Source organism: Mirounga angustirostris, unplaced genomic scaffold (assembly GCF_029215605.1).
Source record: "Mirounga angustirostris isolate CCGP_5_RB_7025 unplaced genomic scaffold, mMirAng1.0.hap1 SCAF_2, whole genome shotgun sequence".
Classification (NCBI taxonomy): domain Eukaryota; kingdom Metazoa; phylum Chordata; class Mammalia; order Carnivora; family Phocidae; genus Mirounga; species Mirounga angustirostris.
In genome coordinates, this window is record NW_026991710.1 from 43,847,516 (window position 1) to 43,873,808 (window position 26,293).

A 26,293-nucleotide genomic window follows, 5' to 3' on the forward strand; every position below is an offset into this window, starting at 1 on the left:
AATCTGGATTTCCAGATGTCATAACCTGCTACTGTGCACTCCAGTGAGGGTACTAAGGTCCAGAAATGTATCCTGCTGAATTCCTAGCTGAGGATCCCAACCTAGGTAACCTTCTTCTGTATCCTTTAAGTAGATCCAGTCTACTGAGATATGGGAGATATGTGATGAAATATGTGTCTGCATTCTGGCTAATCTGAGGGTTTACTCCATTAATCAAGACAGGGCTCATAAATGATAGCTAGTTCCGTGCCTTGTAACTATGTTCAGTGATTTACACGCATTGTTTACCCATGAGGTATGAACTATTAGCACCTCCATATGAGAGATGAAGAAACTGAATTTTAGTAAGTAACCTGCCAAAGGTCACACAGTATGTGGTAGAGCAGTGACTCAATCTCAGGGCAGCCTGACTTTGGAGCCCATGCTCTCACCCATGACAATACACAGCCCGCCACAGTAGTTCTCCTCTGACATTAACTTTTAACCAAACAATCATTATAAAATTTAATGCAACATAATAATTTAAGGTAACGCTGTAACTAATTTGTCCAAAAATTCCTTTTGATACCCCTGCCCTGTAGGAGCGTGCGTTTGATGGGCCACTGCAAGGAAGACAGGGTTTGAATTCCAGAAACTCCAGTCAGAGAGAGCTCTATATAAAGTACCTTGCTGTGGACAGCAAGTAGCTACTTATTCTATCCAGTAGTTCAGATAACTGGGTATGTCGGTGGCAGAGCTAAAAGTCTTCCAAAGACCAAACAAGGGAAGAAAAACCAGCTAACCGGGACAAATGTTCTGCCCTTCCAGAAATTTAACTTGCACAACAAGCTTTTATGGATTTTTTTTTTTTTTTTTTTGATGCCTAATTTCACTACATCAAAGGAAATGGGCTGGGGAGAGCTGGCCCCGGGGGAGAAGTACCTGCAGAAACTGCTGCGGTGGCTGGGTCAGCGGAGCCTGAGGCGGCTGCTGAACTGAAGGGAGCTGCTGTTCCCGGGAGCTCTGCGGCGGCCGCGTGACTGCCGGTGCCTGGGACGGCTGCTGTTGCGGGGCAAAGGTAGGGTAGGCGGTCACCACCGGACCCATGAGCATTGTGCTAGGTACCATGACCGCCCCACAAGCTACAGGAGCAGTTACTAATTTGGTCACAAGTTGCTGACCTTGAGAAAATCTGTGAAGAGGAAAGAAAGAGAAGAAGGGGAGTCAGAAGTACAAGGTATACATTACAAAAGGCAGTGGGCTGGACACTTCTCTAAGATAACATCCAGTGAGTGATGTTGCTGGTTTAGTTTTTAAAAGCGGCACTATTTTAATATTCCCACCAGCAGTGTATGTTGCAATTTCTCCGTATCTTCACCAACACTACTTTCTGTTTCTTTTATAATAGCCATCCTGATGGGTGTGATGTGGTATCTCATTGTGGTTTTGATCCGCATTTCCCTAATGATAGGTGATGTTGAGCATCTTTTCATTTGCTTATTGACCATTTGTATATCTTCTTTAGAAAAACATCTATTCAAGACCCTTGCCCATTTTAAATCAGATTGTTTATTGTTGATTGTTTTATATAATCTGTATCAGATATATGTGATTTGCAGATAATTTCTCCCACTCTGTGGGTTTCTCTTTCCTTGTGCTGACAGTGTCCTTTGATACACAAAAGTTTATTATTTGTTTGTTTTTTAAAGATTTTATTTATTTGACAGAGAGAGAGAGAGAAAGATAATGAGAGCAGGAACACAAGCAGGGGGAGTGGGAGAGGGAGCAGCAGACTCCCCGCTGAGCAGGGAGCCCAATTCGGGACTCGATCCTAGGACCCTGGGATCATGACCTGAGCTGAAGGCAGACGCTTAACGACTGAGCCATCCAGGCACCCCTATATACAAGTTTTTAATTTTGATGTCCAGTTTATCTATTTTTTCTTTAGTTGCCTGTATTTTCCAAGAAATCACTGCCCAATCCAGTGTCATGAAACTTCCCCCATTTTTTCTAAGAGTTTCATAGTTGTAGCTCTTATGTTTAGTGCTTTAATCCATTCCGAGTTAATTTTTGTATGTGGTGAACGGTAAAGGTCCAGCTTCATTCTTTTGCATATGGATATCCAAAGAATTTATATTTTTGTTTGTGATTTCATTTTGCTACATACATTTTTGTTTTACTGGTATTCCCGAAGGAATCTTTAAAAACATGAAACATGAAACAAAATTGGAACGTACAGCTTTTAAAAACTGTTCCTCAAAAAATTAAATACAGAATTACCATGATCCACCAATTCCATTTCTGGATATATACTCAAAAAGAATTGAAAGCAGGATCTCAGATACTTGTACACTCATGTTCATAGCAACATGATTCACAATAGCCAAAAGATGGATGCAACCCAAGTGTCCGTCAATGAACGAATAAACTGGTGTATTCACAATATGAATGTGTGAAATGTGAAACTGGTATATTCACACAATGAAGTATTATTCAGCCTTAAAAAGGAATAAAATTGAGGCACCTGGGTGGCTCAGTAGGTTAAGCATCCAACTCTTGATTTCGGCTCAGGTCATGATCTCGGGGTCCGGAGATCAAGCCCCACATTGGGCTCTGAACGTGGAGCCTGCTTAAGATTCTCTCCCTCTCCCTCTGTCCCTCCCCACTCTCACTCTCTAAATGAATGAATGAATGAACGAATGACTGAATAAATAAATACCTTAAAATAAAAGGAATAAAATACTGACACATGCCACAACGTGGACAAACCTTGAGAACACTGTGCCAAGTGAAATAAGCCAGTCACAAAAGACACACATATTATACAATTCCATTTGTATCTAGAGTAGTCAAATTCATAGACTTATGTGCTTAGAAAGCAGAATGGTGGCTTCCAGGACTTAGAGGGGAGGAGGAATGGGGAATTATTGTTCAATGGGCATGGAGTTTCAGTTTGGGACTAAGAAAAAAGTTCTGGAGATTGATGGTAGTGATGGTCCCAACAGTATAAATGTACTCAATGTCAATGAAATGTACATGTTGAAATAGGTTTTAACATGGTAAATTTCATGTATATTTTACCACGGGGGGGGGGGGGGGTGTTAAATCTGTTAAAAAATATCTTCTTTTTATAAAATTCTAGGTACTTGGGGAGTCAGCTATGTGTGGCATGTGTTCATTTTGCTAATCATGAATAAAGTTAAAGCTATCATAAGGGATTTTTAAAAACCTCTATGTTTTACAAGAAGATACTTACACTGCAAGTTGTATCTTATAAACATAATTCAAAATTAAATGACCTTCTAGCAGTGAATAAAAGTGCCCTCAATTTATAAATTCATTGATATAGAACAGTACCCACTGTGTTAGAATTCACTAATATTCGCTCCCTCCCCACCTTCCTTCTATTTTAATTAAAAAAATAACAAAAAATGGTAACTGTTCAGGGAACAATATTATTTCTATTTGCCTTTTCTTTAGTGAGTTAGTTTCTAACATTGGCCGTTACAGAGCTATGACTCCACTGTGAATGGAGCACAACATAACTGCAGTTATGAACTGTGTCAAGTACGTAGTGGTGTTAAAGTTAGGAGAAACGCACTTTATTATTTATGTGGTCCATAAGACAAAGTAAATCTATTTTTGAATCCACACCAAATCTTGAAAATAAAATACGCTACTTTATACACTTCAGGACTGAATGCATTATTTAATGCAAAAAATATGTATAGAAGAATTTAAAAATTCACATATGAAGAATAATGCCCAAAGAAAAGTAACATTTACAAAGTAGCTTGGGCACAGAAATACTAAATGCTCATTTATCTGTAATCTTAAAAGAAACTGCCCCAACTGCTCACTGGTTAAATGTGATGAGAATACTTCATCCATCTCTGGCACCAAGAGACATTCTTCAGTCTACTTAATGCTTAACTTTCACTTCTGTGACTTTGTATATACTATTCCCTTTGTTTAGAACACCCTTCTGAGACTCCCTGTCACATGAAAAAGTCTAGCTCTTTAAGACTCAGGCCAAGGACCTCCTCCTCTGTGAAACCTGGCCTTGACCACACTCCTCTCTTCACCTCTTTGCCTCAACCCATAAAACTGCTCACTTCCTTTTTTTAAAGACCTAGGAAGAAGTATTTATCATGCCAAATAATACTGATTTGTTTAACCTTCTACGGCTTACGAGTCTGATTATTCTCTTGGGACAAAGAATGTGCCATACTCACTTAAGTAGGCACTCCAATATTTGCTGAAATATGTATTTTCCCCTCAAAAAAAAAAGAGATCCACAAATAGTTGCTAAGTTGTATCCTCCAAAATGTACATCAGCATTCTAGATTAATGACGCCTTCCTCAGGTTTTAAAAGTAATCCTCTACATTTCTATGGAGCACATTCATAATACCTCCTTTTAGAATTCAGAGCGAAAAGTTGGACTTCACTTGAAGAACTGAGTTCCAAAGAGAAGCAATGAGTTCTCCATGCTCTCATTGCCTCTGTGATCCTGCAGCTTCTTTACTCTCTGGAAATTAATAGGATTTTAATAAAACCTACCAAGCAGTTTGATACAACAAAATTGTATTATAAAAGCAGTAGCCTACTTGTATTGCAGTAAAATAAGTAAAAACTAAAAAATTTTTAAAATACAAGTTTTAAGACCATAGAGATCCTGTAATTGTTAAAAGCTTCCCAAAATATGAAATAATGGCATTTCTTCAGAATATTTGTTTCTATGTCAGCTATTTGGACTGCCCACTAAAATAAGTCATAAATGGTTGTTTTTCTAGAATGGCCCACAAAAGTTTAGTATACTATAAATTTAAGCACTTGAGTTTTGAAATCAGATACCTAGGCTTAAATTTAGAAACTACTCATCACCCCCTTAACTACCTATAAGCCCCTAACCAAATTACTATAAATTCACTCTTCTTATCTGGGAAATAAAAGACCCAACACATATTTAAGAAAAAAAAGAAAGAAAGAATTAAATGAGATAGTGTATTTTGAGCACCTAGTACAGTACTCAACAAACTCAAGAAAGGTAAGTTACTTTTATTCCATAACCTATATAAACTATGGTAGTATAAACCTTAATCACAGTTACTGGATGAAAACTCATCAACATCTGTATTAAAACAAAGTTTCATAGTCATACAAAGCCTGTCCTAAAACTCCTATAACAGTATGCTATGGATATTGGATTCTATAATATTTGGTAGAACATTTTTGGACAGGAATTCTTTTACTATAACGTCCTTAAACAATGGACATATTCTGCATTTTTCTTTTCCTATTTGAGAGAGCGAGAAAGAGAAAAAAAGCAAGAGAGAGCACAAGCAGGGAGGAGAGGGAGAAGCAGGCTCCGCACTGAGCAGGGAGCCCAATGTGGGGCTCAATCCCAGGACCCTGAGATCACGACCCAAGCCGAAGGCAGATGCTTAACCAACTGAGCCACCCAGACACCCTTCTGCATTTTTATTTCTAATTCAAGAATGCTGGCGGGAGTTAGCTACAAACTAAAATCATATTTTTAAAAATCAAATTACTGTTTAATTAATCAATTTTTACAGCTTTGGAATGACTACCGAAATATGACAACCACCTGATCTGTCTGTCCTGAGTGAACGTAGTTACTGCAGCACTCTGGGTACTGTTCTGTGGCATGCTAGACGGAATCTGGACCATGCTTCCAGCTGCCGGCTGCGAGATCACCATAGTGTTATACAGTGGGGCTGTGAGAGTGCTCTGTGTCTGACTGGGAAGAGATGTTTGTTGACTGTGCCCACTCAGTACATTTTGTTGACTCTGCTAGAAAATAGAAGATATTACAGATGAATTAAATGAAAAAAATTTTTTTCAGGAAATATGCATCCACTATTCATCACTCTAATAGTTGACATGACCAAAAAAGAAGCAGGACATTACTCTGGGAGAAATCTAACTACAAAGGAAAAAGATTTGTAGTAATTGCGAATGAATTAGTCTTCAATATATTGCTGGAATATAAGCTATGAACTTTAGAACTTCTGTTAAATGCCCAAAGTGAGTGACTGACATTAGACATCTTTATAGATTTCACTTGAAGTCTTGGGATTTACAGTCACTGATATATACCAATTACCTGCATCAAATTTCCTGAAATTTACATGAAATTTCCTAGAATACTGATTAAACTATCACTACTGTTAACAGTTTATTCTTCACATATAGTAACATGTTTCCTGGTCAGTCTCTTTTGTAAGTCAAACCTTTTACCATACAGAAGTACTCTGCATGTTCATTTTAAATGAACTGCAAAATTTTTAAATGTCGGGATACTGAAAGCATTTATAACATCAGCAATTTAACAATTTTGCACAAAATATTTTAATGGTCACCCTCAAAACTAAACTTCTGATTATTACTATTCAAGGTTAAAATATGGAATTTTCTACAATAGTATACATTTCAATCACTCAACACTCCAGAGCCCACCGCACTTAATACTGTTACCTGACTTGATGTACTCTGTAAAGTCTGCTGTGGTATCATATGCTGAGTTGTGCCAATGTGTCCAGTATTCATTCCACTTTGAATTTGGTTAGTTTGAACGACCTGTCCCTGCATATTTATAGGTGTGAGTTGCTGGATGTTAGATGAATTTCCAGAAGAAAGTTGAACAGAACCAAAACTCAAACCAGGGGTTGACTGTTGTAAAAACATCTTTAAAAATAAAGATTACATTAAAATGAGCTTTGTAGATTAAAAATGAAGAATGAGAGCAATTTAAAAAAAGAAAGCAAAAACAAGCTACAAATTAAGTTTAAAAAGCAAGTAATAGGATGGCTAAGTCATTCTGAGTGAACAATTAGCAATAAACAATTACTGGATAAAATATAATTCTTATTTGTTCTTCCAGTCATCCTAACCTTATCATGTTTCCAACTGTCAGAAAAAGGGTGATAAATTTCAAAACCTCTACTTGTTTGAGTATTTTACATGTTGGGCATTGTTTGTTCTACCAGCTAGCATTACTCAAACTCAAGTGCTACTCAAAGGTCTGTGGACTGGCAGTTCTGCATCACTCATTGTTTATAATGTATGGATTAGATAGAAGTAGCTTTTTTTTCTTTTTCACTTAAAGTTTCCCTTCTCCAAAATCTTAGTCTCTTCTGAGAGATATAATTTTAGTGGCCCCGTCCACTGATCAAATAAGACTAATTCGAATCATATCTACTGGAAGTTTACTAAAACAATGATTGATGATTGATTTATAAACTCTGTACCTACATATACCTAAAAGTCTATAATAAAATACTGTATTATCGGTTTAAGTTTACTAAAAACTAGACTGCTAAAAGAGGACTCTAATCTGGAGAAACAAGGATGTTGATGGAAATACTCTTAGGAATGAATCAGACTGTAAATGCAATCATACTGAGTAGGTAATCAATGAGTATTTACTGAACTAAACTGATGAAATGTTATCTCTTGCTTCTCATTTTTAATTAAGAAAAGTCAATTTTCCTAAGAAACCAAAATGTGAACAACATATTTTGCTTGTATTCAAATATAATAGCTTACCTGCAGCCCTTGACCATGGACCATTTGAAGTTGTTCTTGAATTTTTCTTAGTTCTTCTTGTTGTCGATGAATATTTGCCTCTATCATCCGTGTCCGTTGCTCTAATTGGTCTTTTAGATGCTGCATGGCTCCTAATTGAGCTGAAAACTGAAACTGAAGTACCATGTATGGGAAAAGTGTAACATATTTTAGAATCACTTTACTCTTCATAATTATGCAATGTGAAAAATAAGCAGTATATATCATGAGCTAAGAATGTTATGCCAGTTTTCAATGTATTGCCTCTCAGCTCCTAATTCACCCACCTTTGCTTGGCTTTGTGCTACTGGAGCTGGACCCTATAAATATTTCTCCTTTGTCAGCAGACACAAACTTAGTCATGTCAGTAGATGGAGCTGGAGGGATACTGCAAAAGGAGGTGGCTTTCTAGCAAGTCTTACTGGCATCCTTATGGGAAGCTCCCCTGCAAATTTGGCTGGTACCCCAGCAGGTGGCTTCCTGCTCTCCAGCCCTGGTCTGTGGCACCTCAGTGAACCTCTCTCTCATTCAGTGGCTGCAGCCACATCAGCTCCAATGGGAACTGAGTTTCAACCTGGCCTGGAGGAAGAAGAGTTTAGGAGGGTTGGAGTTTTCCAAGTTGTTCCCTCTTTGCATACTATACTCTCCCTCTCACAGTTAGTGGATGCTCTCTAATGCCATTATCCCTGTTATTATTTAGGATTCCCTGTTAATAACTTTATTATTACCCCTATTTCAAATTTCTGATATTACTTCTGACTTCTGACCAGATCTTGACTGATTTCAAGTACACACTGGCATTCGAAGACCAGAGCTCAGTTGGTTAAGCCTGCAACTCTTGATTTTGGCTCAGGTCATAGTCTCCAGGTCCTGAGATTGAGCCCTGCATCAGGCTCTGCACTCAACACAAAGTCTGCTTGAGATTCTCTTTCTCTCTCTCCCTCTGCCCCACCCCTGCCCGCTTGCTCTCTCTAAAATAAATAACAACAATAACAACAAAAAGACCAGAGCTTATATTGTGGCTCTACCATTTCCTAGAACAAGGTACTTAATTTCTATCATTTAATAAATGAAAAAGTAGCCTGCTCCTAGAGTTATTCATATCAAATTCTGTCATCCTTAGAATGTCTTCTTTGTACACATCATTAGAAGGTTATAAAAATCTAACAGATAACTAACCATATTTTTACACATATTTTCAACTGAAACTGTTCTCAAACAAGCATGAAATGTAGGCTTTTAAAGACTAAGCAATTATGAATGAATAAATGCATACATGAATGAAAACAGTTATTCTACTTCCAGCATTTTCAATCTTATTTCACGGTTTCACTTGAGTCATAAACAGCTTCTATTTACTACTGCTTGAAATTTAGCCACACTTAGTGATTCATTACTTAAGTGTATACATGCTCATTTAATTATTCCATGAATATTTAGCACAGGATATAGTATAGCAGAAAGAATTCCAATTTATTGGAAATGTGTCTTAATCTTAAAATAGTCCTACAGGGGCACCTGGGTGGCTCAGTCAATTAAGTGTCTGCCTTTGGCTCAGGTCAAGATCCCAGGATTCTGGGACTGAGCCCCACACTGGGTTCCCTGCTCAGCAGGGAGTCTGCTTTTCCCACTGTCTCTGCTCCTCCCTGCAACTCATAATCTCTCTCAAATAAATAAAATCTAAAAAAAAAAAAAAAAAGTCTCCTATAGTGAACTGCATCTAAAAGTGAGCAATGCCCTCCCAAAAGCTTTTTTTCTCTATCTTCAAAAGTTGTGTTGAGGATACTGAATATAACCTTTCAAAAAGTATAGAACTCTGACTTCTGAAGTTAACAATCATCAGATCATATACTAGATTACACTAAGTATGAGAAAACATTACAAATTTTGTACCTCAGCTCCCTCATGTCCTTAAAAAATATTCAAAGTGTTGTATTTTATCCTAACAAAAGTTATTTATACCTTTGGGTAAATATTACATTGTCATCACTTAAAGGATTTCTACTAAATGCAAATAACAGATACAAACACAGAAGGCAGAATAACAGGAAATAAAATTATAGAACTAAGAGCCAAGTATTTGGCTTTATCACTCAATGAAATATGAGATCTGAATACTTACTAACATTTTTGACATATGTTAATTTCATGAAAATATCCCTTTAAAATGTTAATACTCATTCGGTATCTTGAGATTAGTGAACTAATAATTGAAAGTATGTCTAATATTTACATTAAAAGATCTGTTAACCTTCAGAACAAATGTTGATAAAAACTATTACAACTACAGGTAATATTTAAGCACCTTACATGATCATTTGTTGCTGGAAGTAAAGATTATGATGTTTGGGTAATTTACAACGTTGTCAATATACTTGTACAGGTGTCATATAATGGCTAAAATTATATATGTATAATTTAAATAATAACCATGTAAGACAAAGGTATTTTTAGAAAACCATTTTTACCTATTGTTAACTATCATATTTGAAATACTGCTAAGTCAAGGTATACTGAACTAAACAAAACAGTTTGGATTATTTTTACCACTACCTAGTATTTTTTAATGTGTTTGAGGCTCTGACTGAATGCAGAGTCATAAATTCCAAGTTGGGAAGTTATAATCAAAAGTAACTTAGTGTCACTTTTGTTAACACCTCTCCTTTCTCCTGCTAATTTCTGTATTTAGGACTCAGCCCAAGCAACAATTCTTCCAGAAAGTTTTCCTTCACTTAGGCTGAACTAGGGGCCCATCTAAACTGCTCACATATCAGCCTATATACATTGAGCCTAAATACCTTGAGCACAGACTATATAATACCGCATTGTAGTTCTAGGTCATTCCTTCTAGATGTAATAAAAGTCTCATAGTTTACATGTATTTGTATTGCCGGCACCTGTAATAATTCAAGTATCTCAATAAATGTCCCATATATGAATGAATGAATATATGAATAAAATTACTTGATTCTTCCAATATTCACAGGAAGAACAAAAAGAAGAGCTATATTTCATCTTTAATAGCTTTCTGTCTGCAGTGTCTCTCAGTGGGGGTGTTATAGCATATAAACCGGGATAATTCTTTGTTGTGCAAAACTGTCATGCATCCTGAAAGACAACTAGCATCCCTGGCCCTTGCCTATTAAGGGCCAGTGATACTCCACAATCACTGACAATCAAAAATATCCCCCAGAGATTATAAATGCCAACAGGTGAGATTCACCGCACTAAAAGTATGTATTTTTAAAAATCTCTATTAGCTTAAAACAATTTATCATTTTAAAATACTCAACTCAAACAAACAAACAAAAAATACCTGGGACATGCCTTGTGGAATTGGTAAATTTGCAGCTTGAGACATCGCTGGCTGTGTTAACAATTGACCAACAGACTGGGAATTTATGGACTAGGAAGCAAAATAAAAAATAACACTGGAGTGATGATTATCCCCAACCATAAGTACTTCCACCAGAAATTCCACCATGGTATCTTTATAACTGAACTACAATTTGCCTCATAACATTTTTAGCTGAGTACAGGCAGGCATGTCTCCCCCTCTACACTGGACATGCCTTATTCCCTACTTATCCTTTTATCTTCGAAGTCATCAGCCACATTACCTTGCATGGGCTCTCAATAAAAGCTAAATGGACATAACTGAAAGTGACTGGTACTTGAAATTGGATATGAAATGGCTCTAAATTAATAACTTTCCTTAATTAAAAGAAATATCTAACATTTTACCTGAAAAATAATCAAAAGGAATATGTCTGAGAACTATTTCACAAAATTATCAACAGCTATTTTGATCTTTATAGAAAGGGGTAATGAATTAATGAATTTTTAAAGATTTACATGATTTTCCCCCCCTTTTAATAAATCTTTATTCAGAAGAATACTACCTAGATAAAGTTTACCTGACTACTAAATGATGCCCTCCTTGGCGCCATCTTTTCATGAGCTGGTAAATGTGGTCTGGGAGGAGTGCTAGTGTCCGTTGGGATCTTTGTTGGTGTTGCTGAGGTTCGTCAACAAAAATGAAATAGTGTTAGTACTTTGTAAAATATAATTTGCAAAGATTAATCTCAAAATGGATTTCAATGAATAAAAATAATCTTTCAATTATTTTTCTAAATTATTTCATAAAAGTGAAGTCTATGACAATAAGAGGATTCATTTTAATTCTTTCTTAAGGACAAAGAAAATATCTGAAATAAGAAAACTTCAAATTTAAAAGTGGTTACTACTCCTAGAGATCAATAGTAAAAAAAACCCTAATAACTCAATTTAAAAATGGCCTACGGACTTGAAAAGACATTTCTCCAAGAAGATACACAAATGGCCACCTAGAATATGAAAAAAATGTTCAAGGTCACTCATCATCAGGGAAATGCAAATCAAAACCACAATGAGACACAACTTCACACCTGACAAGATGGCTATTATCAAAAAAACAAGAAGTGTTGCTGAGAATGTAAAGAAATTGGAACCGTTCCACACACAATTGGTACGGATATGAAATGGTGTAGCCACCGTGGGAAACCATAACGGAGGTTTCTAAAAAAATTAAAAATAGAAGTCCAATGCGCTATCCATTGCGCCACGGAGCCACCTTAAAAAAATTAAAAATAGAATTACCACATGTGATCCAGCAATTCCACTTCTGGGTATTTATCCAAAAGAATTGAAATCAGGATCTCAGAGAGATATTAGCACTACTATGTTCACTACAGCACTATTCTTAATATCCAAGATGTGGAACAACCAAAATGTCTACTGACAGATGAATGGAAAAACAAAATGTGGTAATATGTATACAATGAAATACTATTCCACCTTTAAAAAGAATGAAATTTTGTGAGATACAACAACATGGATTAATCCTGAGGACATTATGCTATGTAAAAAAAGCCAATGATGGAAAGACAAGTACTGCATGACTCCCTTATATGAGGTATCTAAAATAGAGAAATTCATTGAATCTGAGTAGACTGGTGATTGACAAGGGCTGGGGAGATAGAGGAAAATAAGGAGTTAATAATCAGTGGGCATAACACTTCCATTAAGTACGACGAAAAAGCTCTAGAGATCTGCACAACAACATTGTACCTATAGCCAACAATGATGTATTGTAAGCTTAAAAATTTAACAGGATAGATCTCATTTGAAGTATTCTTACCACAGTAAAATAAAATGTATAAAAAGAGACATAGCTACAAGGGGAAAACTTTTTCCCCTAATATTTAAGAAATTCTATGTTTAACACTTCTTTAATGGTCTACCCATGGTGTTGAGTGGTTCTAACAACCTCCTTTTTCCTTACACAGATATAATACCCTGGGAAGTGAAACTGCTAAACCCTTTAAACAAAAAAAGGTTACTAACTGAATGATAATTATGCAAGTCTTCATTGAAAATAAGAACTAAAAATAACTTTCAGGAGATAGTCCAAGATAGTGGAGGAGTAGGAAACCTTAGTTTTTGTCTGGCCCCAAGAATTCAGCTAGACAGCTATCAAATCATTCTGGACACCTGTGAACTCAATTGGAGATCTAAGAAAAGAATAGCTGCAACTCTACAAATAGAAAAGCGACCACTTTCTGTAAGATAGAAGGTGCAGAGAAGTGAATCTGAGGCCATATGTCTGAAGATTAACTGTGGGGGAGGGAGCCTCCATAAGCTGGATACTGGAAAGTGACATAGCAGTGGAGCGCAAAATCAGAACTTTTAGAAGTCTGCTCAGGTGAGAGATGTCCCTGCATGAAAGGTGCTCAGGTGGCAAAGCAGGGCAGAAAACTAAGTGAGACAGTGTGGTCTCAGGATCCCCAGGGTCACAGGAAGACTGGGAGTGCCTGAGTGCGGCCGAGTTCCCAGGCATCAGAGCAGGGAAGCCGGCTGTAATCACTGAGCCCAGGAATTGGTTCCCAGCTTGTTGTGCTATATACTACAAACCGGGGCACAGCAGAACCCCCGCAAGACCCCACCCCCACCCCAGGAGGATCGGCGTGAGTGTGCGCTGCAGGAGTCTTCAGGGTTTGGAGACTCAAAATGGGGTCACATGACCAAGATAGAAATGCTGGGTCATAGGCCAGGTGAGCACGGAGTGCAGCCGGAGACAAGAGAGACCGTAGTGATTGACTGCTTTTCCCTGAGGGTGCACTGAGGAGTGGGGCGCCGAGTTCTTGGCTCCGCTGGACATTGGGAAGCTGCCATTGCAGCGCGGAAACCCTTCAGGGAATAAAAGCCACAGGGAGCAATCAGGTGCAGGTTACTTAGCCTGGCCCCCTGGCAAGGACAGTGCAATTCCTCCTGGGGCAAAGACACTTGAGAATCAACGCAACATGCCCCTCCCCCAGAAGATCAGCAAGACCAAGTTTACCGTTCATAGAGAACTGCAAAACTCAAGCACTAGGAGAAAATAGTTTATAGAATTAAAGGTCTTTTCCCCATGATTCTTTCGTCTTTCAATTTTAATTTTTTCCTCTGTTTTCAACCAATTTCTTACTTTATGAACTTTTTAAAAATTTTTTAATTTTCACTTTTACATTTTATCCTTCCATTGTACTTAATTTTATTTTTGTATATATATAAAAGTTTTTCTCTTTGCAATTTTGGGTTGCAATTTCTTTTAACAAACAGACCAAAATACACCCAAAATCTAGTGTATGGCTCTGTTCTCTTCACCTGTCTGATCATATTCTTTTTCTTTTTTTTTTGTTAAAGTCTTTAATTTTCATCTTTACAGTTACATTCTATCCTTTCAATGTATTTAATTTTATTTTTGTATAAGGTTTTCTTTCTTTACAATAACGAAATGTAGTTTCCTTTTAACAAACTGACCAAAATACACTCAGGATATAGTGTATTGCTCTGTTCTGTTGTGTTCACCTGTTTACATTCCTTTGTTTTTTGTCTTTTAATTTTCAATTTTACAGTTACACTCTATCCTTTCATTGTACTTAATTTTTGTACATATGGTTTTTTTTTTTCTTTACAATTTTGGGATCTGGTTTTCTAACAAACAGACCAAAATACACACAGCATCCAGTGTGTTGCTCTTTTCTGTTCACCTGTCTGATTACAGTATTTTTTTTTTTTTAATTCAGTTTTGGGTCTTTTCTGATTTGTTTAGTGTATATTTCTCTGGAGTCATTGTTGCCATTTTAGTATTTTGTTCTCTCATTCACCTACTCTCTGGATAGAATGACAAGATCGAAAAACTCACCTCAAAAAAGAGAACAACAGGCAGTACTGACTACCAGGGACCTAATCAGTATGGATATAAAAGTAAGATGTCAGAAATACAGTTCAGAATAACGATTATAAAGATACTATCTGGGCTTGAAAAAAACATAGAAGACACTAGAGAATCTCCTTCTGGATAAATAAAAAAACTAAATCCCTTTCTGGAGAAATAAAAGAACTAAAATCTAATCAAGTCAAAATAAAAAAGGCTATTAATGAGATGCAATAAAAAATGGAGGCCCTAACTGCTAGGATAAATGAGGCAGAAGAGAATAAATGATACAGAAGACAAAATGATCAAGTATAAAGAAGCTGAGAAAGAGATAAACAACTACTGGATCATGAGGGGAGAATTCAAGAGGTAAATGATACCATAAAATGAAATAATATTAGAATAACTGGGATCCCAGAAGAAGAAGATGGGGTGCGGAGGGGCACAGAAGGTATAATGGAGCAAATTATAGTGGAGAACAGGGCAGATACAATAGATTGGCAGCAGACCTATCCACAGAGACCTGACAGGCCAGAAAGAACTGGCATAATACATTCAGGGTGCAAAATGAGAAAAATATGCAGCCAAGAATACATTATCCAGCTAGGATGTCATTCAAAATAGAAGGAGAGATAAAAAGCTTCCAGAACAAACAGAAACTAAAAGAATTTGTGATCATTAAACCAGCCCTGCAAGAAAAATTAGAAGGGATCCTTTGAGCGAAGACAGAACTCAAAAGTAACATAGACCACAAAGGAACAGAGATACAGTAACAGTAACTTTATAGGTAATAAAATGGCACTAAATTTGTATCTTTCAATAGTTACTCTGAAGGTAAATGGGCTAAATGCCCCAATCAAAAGACATATAGGGTATCAGACTGGATAAAAAAGCAAAACCCATGGATATGCTGTCTGCAAGAGACTCATTTTAGACCCAAAGACACCTCCAGATTGAAAGTAGGGGGAGGGGTGTAAAACCATTTATCATGCTAATGGACATCAAAAGAAAGCTGGGGTGGCAATCCTTATATGAGACAAATTAGATTTTAAACCAAAGACTGTAATAAAAGATGAGAAAGGAGACTGTATCATACTTAAAGGGTCTATCCAACAAGAGCTAACAACTGTAAATATTTATGCCCTTAACATGGGAGCAGCCAATTATAGAAGCCAATTAATAACAAAATCAAAGAAACACATCAACAATAATACAATAATAGTAGGGGATTTTAACACCCCCCTCACTGAAATGGACAGATCATCTAAGCAAAAGATCAACAAGGAAACAAGGGCTTTGAATGACACACACACTGGACCAGATGGACTTCACCGATATATTCAGAGCATTCCATCCTAAAGCAACAGAATACACATTCTTCTCGAGTGCACATGGAACATTCTCTAGAATCGATCATATCCTGGGTCACAAATCAGGTCTCCACCAGAACCAAAGGACTGAGATCATTCCCTGTATATTTTCGGACCACAATGCTTTGAAACTGGAACTCAACCACAAGAGGAAAGTTGGAAAGAACTCAAATACATGGAGGCTAACGACCATCCCACTAAAGAATGAATGGGTCAACCAGGAAATTAAAAAAGAATTTAAAAAAATTCATGGAAACAAATGAAAATGAAAACCCAACTGTTTGAAATCTTTGGGATGCAGCAAAGACAGTCCTAAGAGGAAAGTATATAGCAATACAAGCCTTTCTCAAGAAACAAGAAAGGTCTCAAATACACAACCCAGGGGCACCTGGGTGGCTCAGTCATTAAGTGTCTACCTTCGGTTCAGGTCATGATCCCAGGGTCCTGGGATCCAGCCCCACACATCAGGCTCCCTGCTCCACAGGAAGCCTGCTTCTCCCTCTCCCACTCCCCCTACTTGTGTTCCCTCTCTCGCTGTGTCTCTGTCAAATAAATAAATAAAATCTTAAAAAAAAAAAAAAATACACAACCCAACCCTACACCTAAAGGAGCTGGAGAAAGAACAGCAAATAATGCGTAAACACAGCAGGAGGAGAGAAATAATAAAGATTGAGCAGAAATCAATGAAACAGAAACCAAAAGAACAGTAGAACAGACCAACGAAACTAGGAGCTGGTTCTGTGAAAGAATTAATAAGACTGATAAACCCCTGGCCAGACTTACCCAAAAGAAAAGAGTAAGGACCCAAAGAAACCATGAATGAAAGAGAAGAGATTACAACAAACACCGAGGAAATACAAACAATTATAAGAACATATCATGAGCAACTATATGCCAACAAATCAGACAATCTGGAAGAAATGGATGCATTCCCAGAGACGTATAAACTACCAAAACTGAAACAGAAAGAAACAGAAAACCTGAACGGACCCATAACCAGCAAGGAAATCAAAGCAGTAATCAAAAATCTCCCCAACACACGAGAGTCCAGGGCTGGATGGATTCCCAGAGGAACTCTACCAAACATTTAAAGAAGAATTAATACCTATTCTGAAGATGTTTCAAAAAATCAAAATGGAAGAAGGAAAACTTCCAAACTCTTTCTATGAGGCCAGCATTACCTTGATCCCAAAACCAACAAAGACCCCACCAAAAGGGAGAATTACAGACCAATATCCCCGATGAACATGGATGCCAAAAATCTCACCAAGATACTAGGCAATAGGATCCAATAGTACATTAAAAGGATTATTCACCACCACCAAGTGGGATTTATTCCTGAGCTGCAAGGTTGGTTCAACATCTGCAAATCAATCAATGTGATACACCACATTAATAAAAGAAAGGACAAGAACCATATGATCCTCTCAATAGATGCAGAAAAAGCATTGGACAAAGTACTGCATCCTTTCTTGATTAAAACTCTTCACAGTGTAGGGACAGAGGCAACATACTTCAATATCATAAAAGCCATATGCAAAAGCCCACAGCGAATATCATTCTCAATGGGGAAAAACTGAGCGCTTTTCCCTTAAGGTCAGGAACACGGCACGGATGTCCACTCTCACCACTGTTGTTCAGCATAGTACTAGAAATCCTAGCCTCAGCAATCAGACAACAACAATGCCTTTTATTCAGAAATAAAAGGCATCTGAAATTGGCAAAGAAGTCAAACTCTCACTCTTCACAGATGACATGATACTCTGTGGAAAACCCAAAAGACTCCACCCCAAAATTGCCAGAACTCATACAGGAATTCAGCAAAGTGGCAGGATATAAAATCGATGCTCGGAAATCAGTTGCAGCATCTCTATACACCAACAATGAGACTGAAGAAAGAATTTAAGGAGTCAATCCCATTTACAATTGCACCAAAAACCGTAAGATACCTAGGAATAAACCTAACCCAAGAGGCAAAGGATCTGTACTCAGAAACTATAGAAAACTCATGAAAGAAATTGAGGAAGACACAATGAAATGGAAAAACATTCCATGCTCATGGATTAGAAGGACAAATATTGTTAAAATGTCTATGCTACCTAGAGCAATCTACACATTCAATGCAATCAATATCAAAATACCATCAACTTTTTTCACAGAGCTGGAATAAATAATCCTAAAATTTGTATGGAACCATAAAAGACCCCAAATAGCCAAAGGAATGTTGAAAAAGAAAACCAAAGCTGGTGGTATCACAATTCCAGACTTCAAGCTCTATTACAAAGGTAAAATCATCAAGACAGTATGTTACTTGCACAAAAACAGACACAGAGATCAATGGAACAGAATAGAGACCCCAGAAATGGACCCTCAACTCTATGGTCAACTAATCTTCAACAAGGCAGGAAAGAATATCCAATGGAAAAAAGTCTCTTCAACAAATGGTGTTGGACAGCCACATGCAGAAGAATGAAACTGGACCATTTTCTTACACCATACACAAAAATAGACTCAAAATGGACGAAAGACCTAAATGAGAGACAGGAATGTATCAAACTCCTACAACAGAACATAGGCAGCAACCTCTGTGAGCTCAGCCACAGCAACTTCTTGCTAGACATGTCTCCAAAGGCAAAGAAAACAAAGGCAAAAATGAAATATTGAGACTTCATCAAGATAAAAAGCTTTTGCACAACAAAGGAAACAGTCGACAAAATCAAAAGACAGAATGGGAGAAATTATTTCCAAATGTCTTATTAGGTAAAGGGTTGTCTCCAAAATCGATAAAGAACTTATCAAACTCAACACCCAAAGAACAAATAATCCAATCAAGAAATGGGCAGAAGACATGAACAGACATTTCTCCAAAGAAGAGATCAAATGGCTAACAGACACATGAAAAAGTGCTCCACATCACTTGGCATCAGGGAAATCCAAATCAAAACCACAGTGAGATACCACCTCACACACTAGTCAGAATGGCTAAAATTAACAAGTCAGGAAATGACAGATGTTGGTGAGGATGTGGAAAAAGGGGAATCCTCTTACAATGTTGGTGGGCATGCAAGGTGGTGCAGCCACTCTGAGGTTCCTCAAAAAGTTGAAAATAGAGCGACCCTACAACCCAGCAATTGCACTACTGGTTATTTACTTCAAAGATACAAAGGTAGTGATCCAAAGGGGCACCAGCACCCCAATGTTTATAGCAGCAATGTCCCCAATAGCCACATTATGGAAAGAACCCAGATGTCCACTGACAGATGAATGGATAAAGAAGGGGTGGTATATATATACAATAGAATACCACTCAGCCATCAAGTAAAATTGAAATCTTGCCATTTGCAATGATGTGGATGGAACTAGAGGGTATTATGCTAAAGCAAAATAAGTCAATCAGAGAAAGACAATTACCATATGATCTCACCCATATGTGGAATTTAAGAAACAAGGCATAGGATCATAGGGAAGAGAGGAAAAAATAAAACAAGACAAAATCAGAGAGAGACAAACCGTAAGAGACTCTTAATCATAGGAAACAAACTGAGAGTTGCTGGGGGGGATGGGGGTGGGCAGATGGGATAACTGGGTGATGGACATTAAGGAGGGCATGTGATGTAATGAGCACTGGGTACTGACCTCTACCTCTGAAACTAATAATACATTATGTTAATTAACTTAATTTAAATAAAAATTACAAAAACAATAAATAAATGTTTGATAGAATTTAAAAAATTAGCATTGTTGCAAAGGAAATAAAAACTAATCTGGAAAAAAGAAAACTTTCAGGAAGCAACCTTAAAATGGGCACCTGGGTGACTCAGTTTTAGTTAAGCATCTGCCTTCTGCTCAGATCATGATCTCAGGGTCCTGGGATCAAGCCACTCATCAGGCTCCCTGCTCAGTGGGGAATCTGCTTCTCCATCTCCCTCTGCCCCCGCCCCCTCCAACTGGCTCGCTCCCTTTCTCTCTCTCAAATAAAATCTTAAAAAAAAAAAAGCCAGCTTAAAGAACATACTGGTTCTACCGTAAAAAGGGAATCAACAGTTTTTTTTTTTTTAAGGGATGATTAAAAGCAACTTAATAATACCAACACTACTACCTAAATATTTTATACACTACTTTATAAACTTAATTCTTTGTTAAATGTGAGCAACATGGCTTTTGCTCATTGGAAAGGTTAGTATATTTCAGAAATGTAAAAATTTATCATTTTGAAGTAGCATTTCACCCATCTTCCCACCCACCTCCCCTCTGGCAACGAACCATTCTGTTTTCTGTATTTAAGAGTCTGGTTTTTTGTCTTTTTCTTTGTTCATTTGTTTCTTAAATTGGTGAAGGGGATTAAGAGTACACTTATCATCGTGATGAGCACTATGTATAGAATTGTTAAGTCATTATATTGTACACCTGACGCTAACGCTGTATGTTATACTTCAACTAAAAAAAATAAAAAACTTAAAAACAGTGTTTCTAACTTTTTAAAGTAAGCAGTACTATAGTAAACCTTTTCATGTAAAAAAATAAAGTAGCATTTGATGAAAAATGCTGACACCAGTAACATAATTTAGAAGCACTCTCGAGGGAAAGTGCTTTCAAGCTAGGGTACTCACAGGAAGGGTCTGAGACTGCTGTGTGAGATGATTTTCTTGAACTCCGGGAGGAAGCAGAAGGTGTTGGGCTGTGATCAAACCTTTCCAAGGCTTCCTTGAGACTGACTGTGTTTATACGATTATCAGACCCAGAATCTTGGCTCTAAGGAGACAGAGTAAAATAAATGTTTTCTTGTGGTTCAGTTCAGAGATCCCAAATTAGCGATATAGCCTGCTAACCCTTCTTCCCCAAAATCAGTTTTAACCCACAACAAGGCAAAGGTACCTGTGTAATATTTACCTGTATAATATTAGGTAAGGAAATAAAAATTTCTTTTCTATAGCCAGAAAACGTTGGCTTCATTCTCTATTTACAGAAACAGATGCAAAAAAATGAAGCTGGACTCTTAGTTTATACCATATACAAAAATTAAGTCAAATGGATCAAAGACCTAAACCTAAGAACTAAAACTATAGAACTTTTAGAAGAAACGGGGAAAAGCTTTATGACACTGGATCGGGCAATGACTTCTTGGATGTGACACTGAAAGCACAGGCAGCAAAAGTGCAGCAAACACTATAAACAGTGGAAAGGCAGCCCACAGGATGGGAGATAACATTTGCAAACCGAGTATCTGATAAGGGATTAACGCCCAGAATATATAAAGAATCCAATTTAAAAACAGACAAAGGTCTTGCATATATAAATGGCCAATAAAACACATTGAAAACATCCTCAATGTCAGTAATCATTAGGGAAATGCATATCAAAGCTATGAGATACACCACTTCAAACCCATCAGGATGATTATTACTTAAAACAAAAAAAAACCCAGAAAAATCACCAGTGTTGACAAGGACAAATTGGAACTTTTGTACACTCCTGGTAGGAATATAAAATAGTGAACCTACTATAGAAAACAGTATGATGGTTCCTCAAAAAATTAAATATAAAATTACTACATGATCCAGTAATTCCATTTCTAGGTAAATACTCAAAAGAATTGAAAGCAGAGACTCAAACAAGCATTTGTACGCCCATGTTCATAGCAGCATGATTCACAATAGCCAAAAGATGTATGCAACCCAAGTGTCCATCACTTGATGAATGGATAAACAAAATGTGGTATAACCATACAATGGAATATTACTATAGTATCCATAATCAGCAAAATCTCCTACTCTCAACCTCACCTCTGAACATCCATTTGCTGGCTTGCTCTAAAACCCAGATGTCTCCTGAAAATACCACTTCCTTACAGGTCTTTTAAGTGGTGGCTATTTTCTATCTCACAACCTTCAGAGCCCTGCAAAGTCCTTCTACTGCTCTTTCCAGAACTTTTCCCTTTCCTCTTTCCCAAAACTCACAGCCAGAATCTCACATTATCACTATATGACTATCTCTCCTTGTTATAACAAGTCGTCTACTGACCTTGTAGCCACTCCTCACTAAGCACCTGAATTCAAATTTCTGCTCCTGGCTCAGTCCTCATTAATTCTTACTTCCATAATTACCAATATCAGTACCAATTCACATGTTCAACATCATGACTTCTCTCTTCCTTGATGCCTTGATCTTGATTTCCACCTGTCCTCACTCATTCTTAGTCATACCCTAGACTTTGTCATGACCAGTAAGAATAAACCTTCCATAATCTCAATTTCAAACACTTTCCTCTCTGAGCAGCATTTTCCATATTTCCTCCTCATTTCTCTTTAGTCTCCCAACTCCAATAATCCTTTAGTAGAACATAAAAATACACTGATTCTACCACATTTTCACAATCACTCTCTCATTTTATGTCTTCTCTCCCTTCTTTACCCAGCTTAAATTCATGGTTAATCATAACCACACCCTTGTGGGTATCATCAACTATCCTGCTCCTATCTCCCTTCACCACACTACCTTGGAAAAATCCCAATGCTCGTTAAACCAAATTTTTAATCTATTCAGAACATGGCTGAAGAAATACAACATGGTGACTGTTCTCTCTTTAAATTAATGGCCAAGAACCTCAAGCGGGCCCTTAATCCTTCCTACTAGACTAGAATTACCTTGTCTGTTCACTTTCCTACTTTCCTAGAAAACAATTTAATCCTTGCTCCCCTCTTCTCAAACCTCCAACAAGTCCTCTCCTAACCCCACTCTTACTGGTTACTCTGCTTCCTGTTTCACTAGAGAGTGCTGCTGTAAGCTCCTATCATTATATCAGTCTACCTAGCAGCATCTGTACTCATATACTCTGCCTTTCTTCATGTCACCACAGATCAGGGATCAGCAGACACTCTCTGTGATGGTCAGAGAGTCGATACCATAGACGTTGAGGGCCACACACTCTCTGCTACAATTATTCAACTCTGCTGTTGCAGCACAAGAGCAACCACAGGCTATATATAAACAATTGAGTGTGTCACAAACATTATCCTTCTTTGGATTTTTTTCAATCACTTAAAAACATGTGGAAAACATATTTTTAGCTTGTGGGGGTTACAAAACCAGGCAGAGGACCAGATTTGGCCTAAAGCTCACAGTTTGCCAAACTCCTCTGTCACTGAATAATTTTTCCACTAGCTAAGCCCTATCTGTCCACTATGGACAGGGTCCCATCCTCTCTCATCTGTTCAAGAACACTGCTCTAGCATTTCTACCTCTATCTCTATCAGTAATTCTTCTCTTTCCAACAGACCTTTCTCATCAGTATACAAACATGCTATAATTTCTCCCACCTTCAAAAGCAAAAACTTCTTTTAAGCCTACTTCTTCCTACTACTGCACCACTCCACTCTTTTTTGTAGGAAAACCTTCCCTGCTCGCTGTCTCTAATTCCCCTTGTCGGATGTGATGTGAGGGTGATCTGGCTGTGACATCTGTCACCCCATTGATCGCCAGGGTTGATTCAGCTGATCTGGCTGGCTAGGCGGGTGTCCCCTTCCTCCCTCACCGCTCCATGTGCGTCCCTCCCAAAGCTGCGCACTCGGTCGAAGAGGACGGCCTTCCCCGATAGAGGAGGACCGTTCTTCGGTCAAGGGTATACGAGTAGCTGCGCTCCCCTGCTAGAACCTCCAAACAAGCTCTAATTCCCCTTGTCCCAGAAAATTCTCTCTTAAGCCCACCCTAATCAGGCTTTCACTCATATTACTATTCCATCCAATCTGCTCTTATTGATCAACAAATGCATGTTGTTAAACTCAGTGCTCACTTCTCAGTGCTCGTCTAATTTAATCTACTGTAGCCGAATATGACAAAGCTAATTGTTCACTCCTCATGGACATGCTTTTTCCTGGCTTCTAGGACAACTCAGTTTTCTGGTTTTATTCATACCTCACTGGGTATTTCCCTTGAGTCTCCTTCACGTCTTAATGATGGATTGCCTTTCATCATCCCCTCTCTCTCTCTCTCCATTCATTTCCTGGTGATCACATTTAGATTCATGACCTTAAAATCCATCCGCGCATTAAAAGTTTCTCAAAAATATACCTCTAACCTAATCTCCAGGAGGACTGTGGTAGTAAAAGTAAACACAGCTAAAGTAGACATAGGCAGAGTATATTTCGGAAGTAAGGCTAGTTGAATTTGCTAAGGATTGGACACTGGCGTAAGAGAAAACAAAGCAAGGAGGAATGACCTCTGTATTACTTTAATTTATATAACTGTCCTCCCTCATTTCAAGGAACCCTAGATTTAAGCACTTTTCTCAGAAAATGTATCTTACTAAAACATACTGGATCTTCTTCCACTAAGCATATAAAGCCTCTTCGAAAAAATTCTTTCACGTGGGATCCATGATTGCAGAGAACTTCTCTGGGTTATTCACCGATGTATTCTGAGCATCTAGAGCCATGTCCAGGAAGAACTGGTTTGTTGAAAAACTTAATGATATCTCCCATATTGACCCTGGCAGTGCTGCCTATTTAATTCATTTTTTATACAGATTTTTGATTCTTTTCATTCCACTTATTTTCTGCATGTCAAAAATAACTGTTGTAGGCAACTTCTGACATAGCCCACAATGATCCCCGTTTCCTGGTATTCACCACCTTGTATAATCCCTCCCCTATAGTAGAGGCTGAACCTAGTGATTTGCTTCTAATGAACAGAATCGATAGAAGTGATGGGATATTACTTCTGTGAATAGGTTACAAAAGACTCCGACTTTCACCTTGCTGTTGGTGTCTCTCCCTGGATCTTCTTACCTACTTGCTTGGATGGAAACAGCTACCTGGAAAGGAACTGAAGGCTGTCTCTGGCCACTAGCCAGCAAGAAATCAAGGCCCTCAGTCCAACTATTGCTGAGGAACCCCATCCTTCCAACAAGCACTGAGGAAGCTTAGAAACAGATTCTGCCCCAGTGGAACGTTCAGTTGACTGTGGCCCCCACTGACACCTTGACTACAGCCTCGTGAGAGACCCTGGGCCGACCCCTTGATTGCAGTCAATGACCAATTCTAAGCAGAGGGCCCATCTAAACTGTGCCTAGATCTCTGACCCACAGAAACTATGAGATAATAAATGTGTATTATTTTATATCATTAAGTTTTGTTACACAGCAATAGGTAACTAATATACTATACTTCCACCTGGAAGTTTCAAGCCATGTGTCTTTAGGGGAGATCCCCCCCACCAAAGACTCAGTTTCAACATTTTCAAAACAGGGATATTACCCATGAGATAAGGATGTCTGAGGAATAAATGACACTTCACACTTCATATAAAGAACTTGCCAGAGCCTTCCACATCGCAGGCAATTAGTAAATGGTAGTTTGAATCTGAGATCATATGTCTCTCACTAAATAGGAGGCCCTTCAAATCTTTTTTGAAGCAGATAAGGTTTTAAAATATTAAATTTAAAAATAAAGGGGCGCCTGGGTGACTCAGTCAGTTAAGCGTCTGCCTTCGGCTCAGGTCATGATCCCAGAGTCCTGGGATCAAGCCCCATGTCGGGCTACATGCTCAGCAGGAAGCCTGCTTCTCCCTCTCCCTCTGCTGCTGCTCCCCCTGCTTGTGCTCTCTGTCTGACAAATAAATAAATAAATAAAATATTTTTTAAAAAATAAAATAAAAATAAATAGTAAAATATAATTTATAACCCTGTCACAAGTGAGGCAATGAAATATTTGAAAAATACTTTTCCTATAAATCATTGAGTCTTGCCTTTCATTGGGAAGAAATAATTTTTTTTAAAACTCTAAGATACATACTTTGTCAGCAGCTGTCTCAGGAAGAGACTCTTCAATGCCAAGTTCTCGTCGTCTTTCAGCCCTAACTTCTGCATAACTACAAATGGAAAAAAACAGGATTTTCATGCTTAATCATTCATTTAAAATATTGCAGAGATGTGTTCTGTGTTTGATATATGTCTTACTTGTTCATCATGGATTCCAGACTATTTGCTATGCACTACACAAACTTAGAACACATCTATAGTGTTCTATCTTAATCTAGGTATCCCAAAAGTTTTATATGCTACGGTAAATGATCTTTGACTACACAGTACTTAAGAGGACTTAAACAAAGGAAAAGTATGCTTA

General features: G+C 37.7%; 1 protein-coding gene across 17 annotated transcripts in view; it reads right to left on the reverse strand.

Moving 5' to 3' along the window:
• The window catches only part of CLOCK (clock circadian regulator), a 152,333-nt gene that overhangs the window by 19,025 nt on the left and 107,015 nt on the right, over positions 1-26,293 (reverse strand). For 15 of the 17 annotated variants that reach the window (XM_064584503.1, XM_064584500.1, XM_045881121.3 and 12 more), the window contains 8 exons: positions 25,964-26,039; positions 20,786-20,927; positions 11,486-11,586; positions 10,885-10,974; positions 7,551-7,703; positions 6,480-6,689; positions 5,590-5,795; positions 922-1,171 (listed from right to left, as the gene is read on the reverse strand). In XM_064584503.1, the coding sequence (XP_064440573.1) occupies positions 922-1,171; positions 5,590-5,795; positions 6,480-6,689; positions 7,551-7,703; positions 10,885-10,974; positions 11,486-11,586; positions 20,786-20,927; positions 25,964-26,039 (1,228 nt within the window). The remainder of the gene's footprint in view (positions 1-921; positions 1,172-5,589; positions 5,796-6,479; positions 6,690-7,550; positions 7,704-10,884; positions 10,975-11,485; positions 11,587-20,785; positions 20,928-25,963; positions 26,040-26,293) is intronic. The other 2 variants (XM_045881120.3, XM_045881126.3) reach the window with 2 other exon arrangements.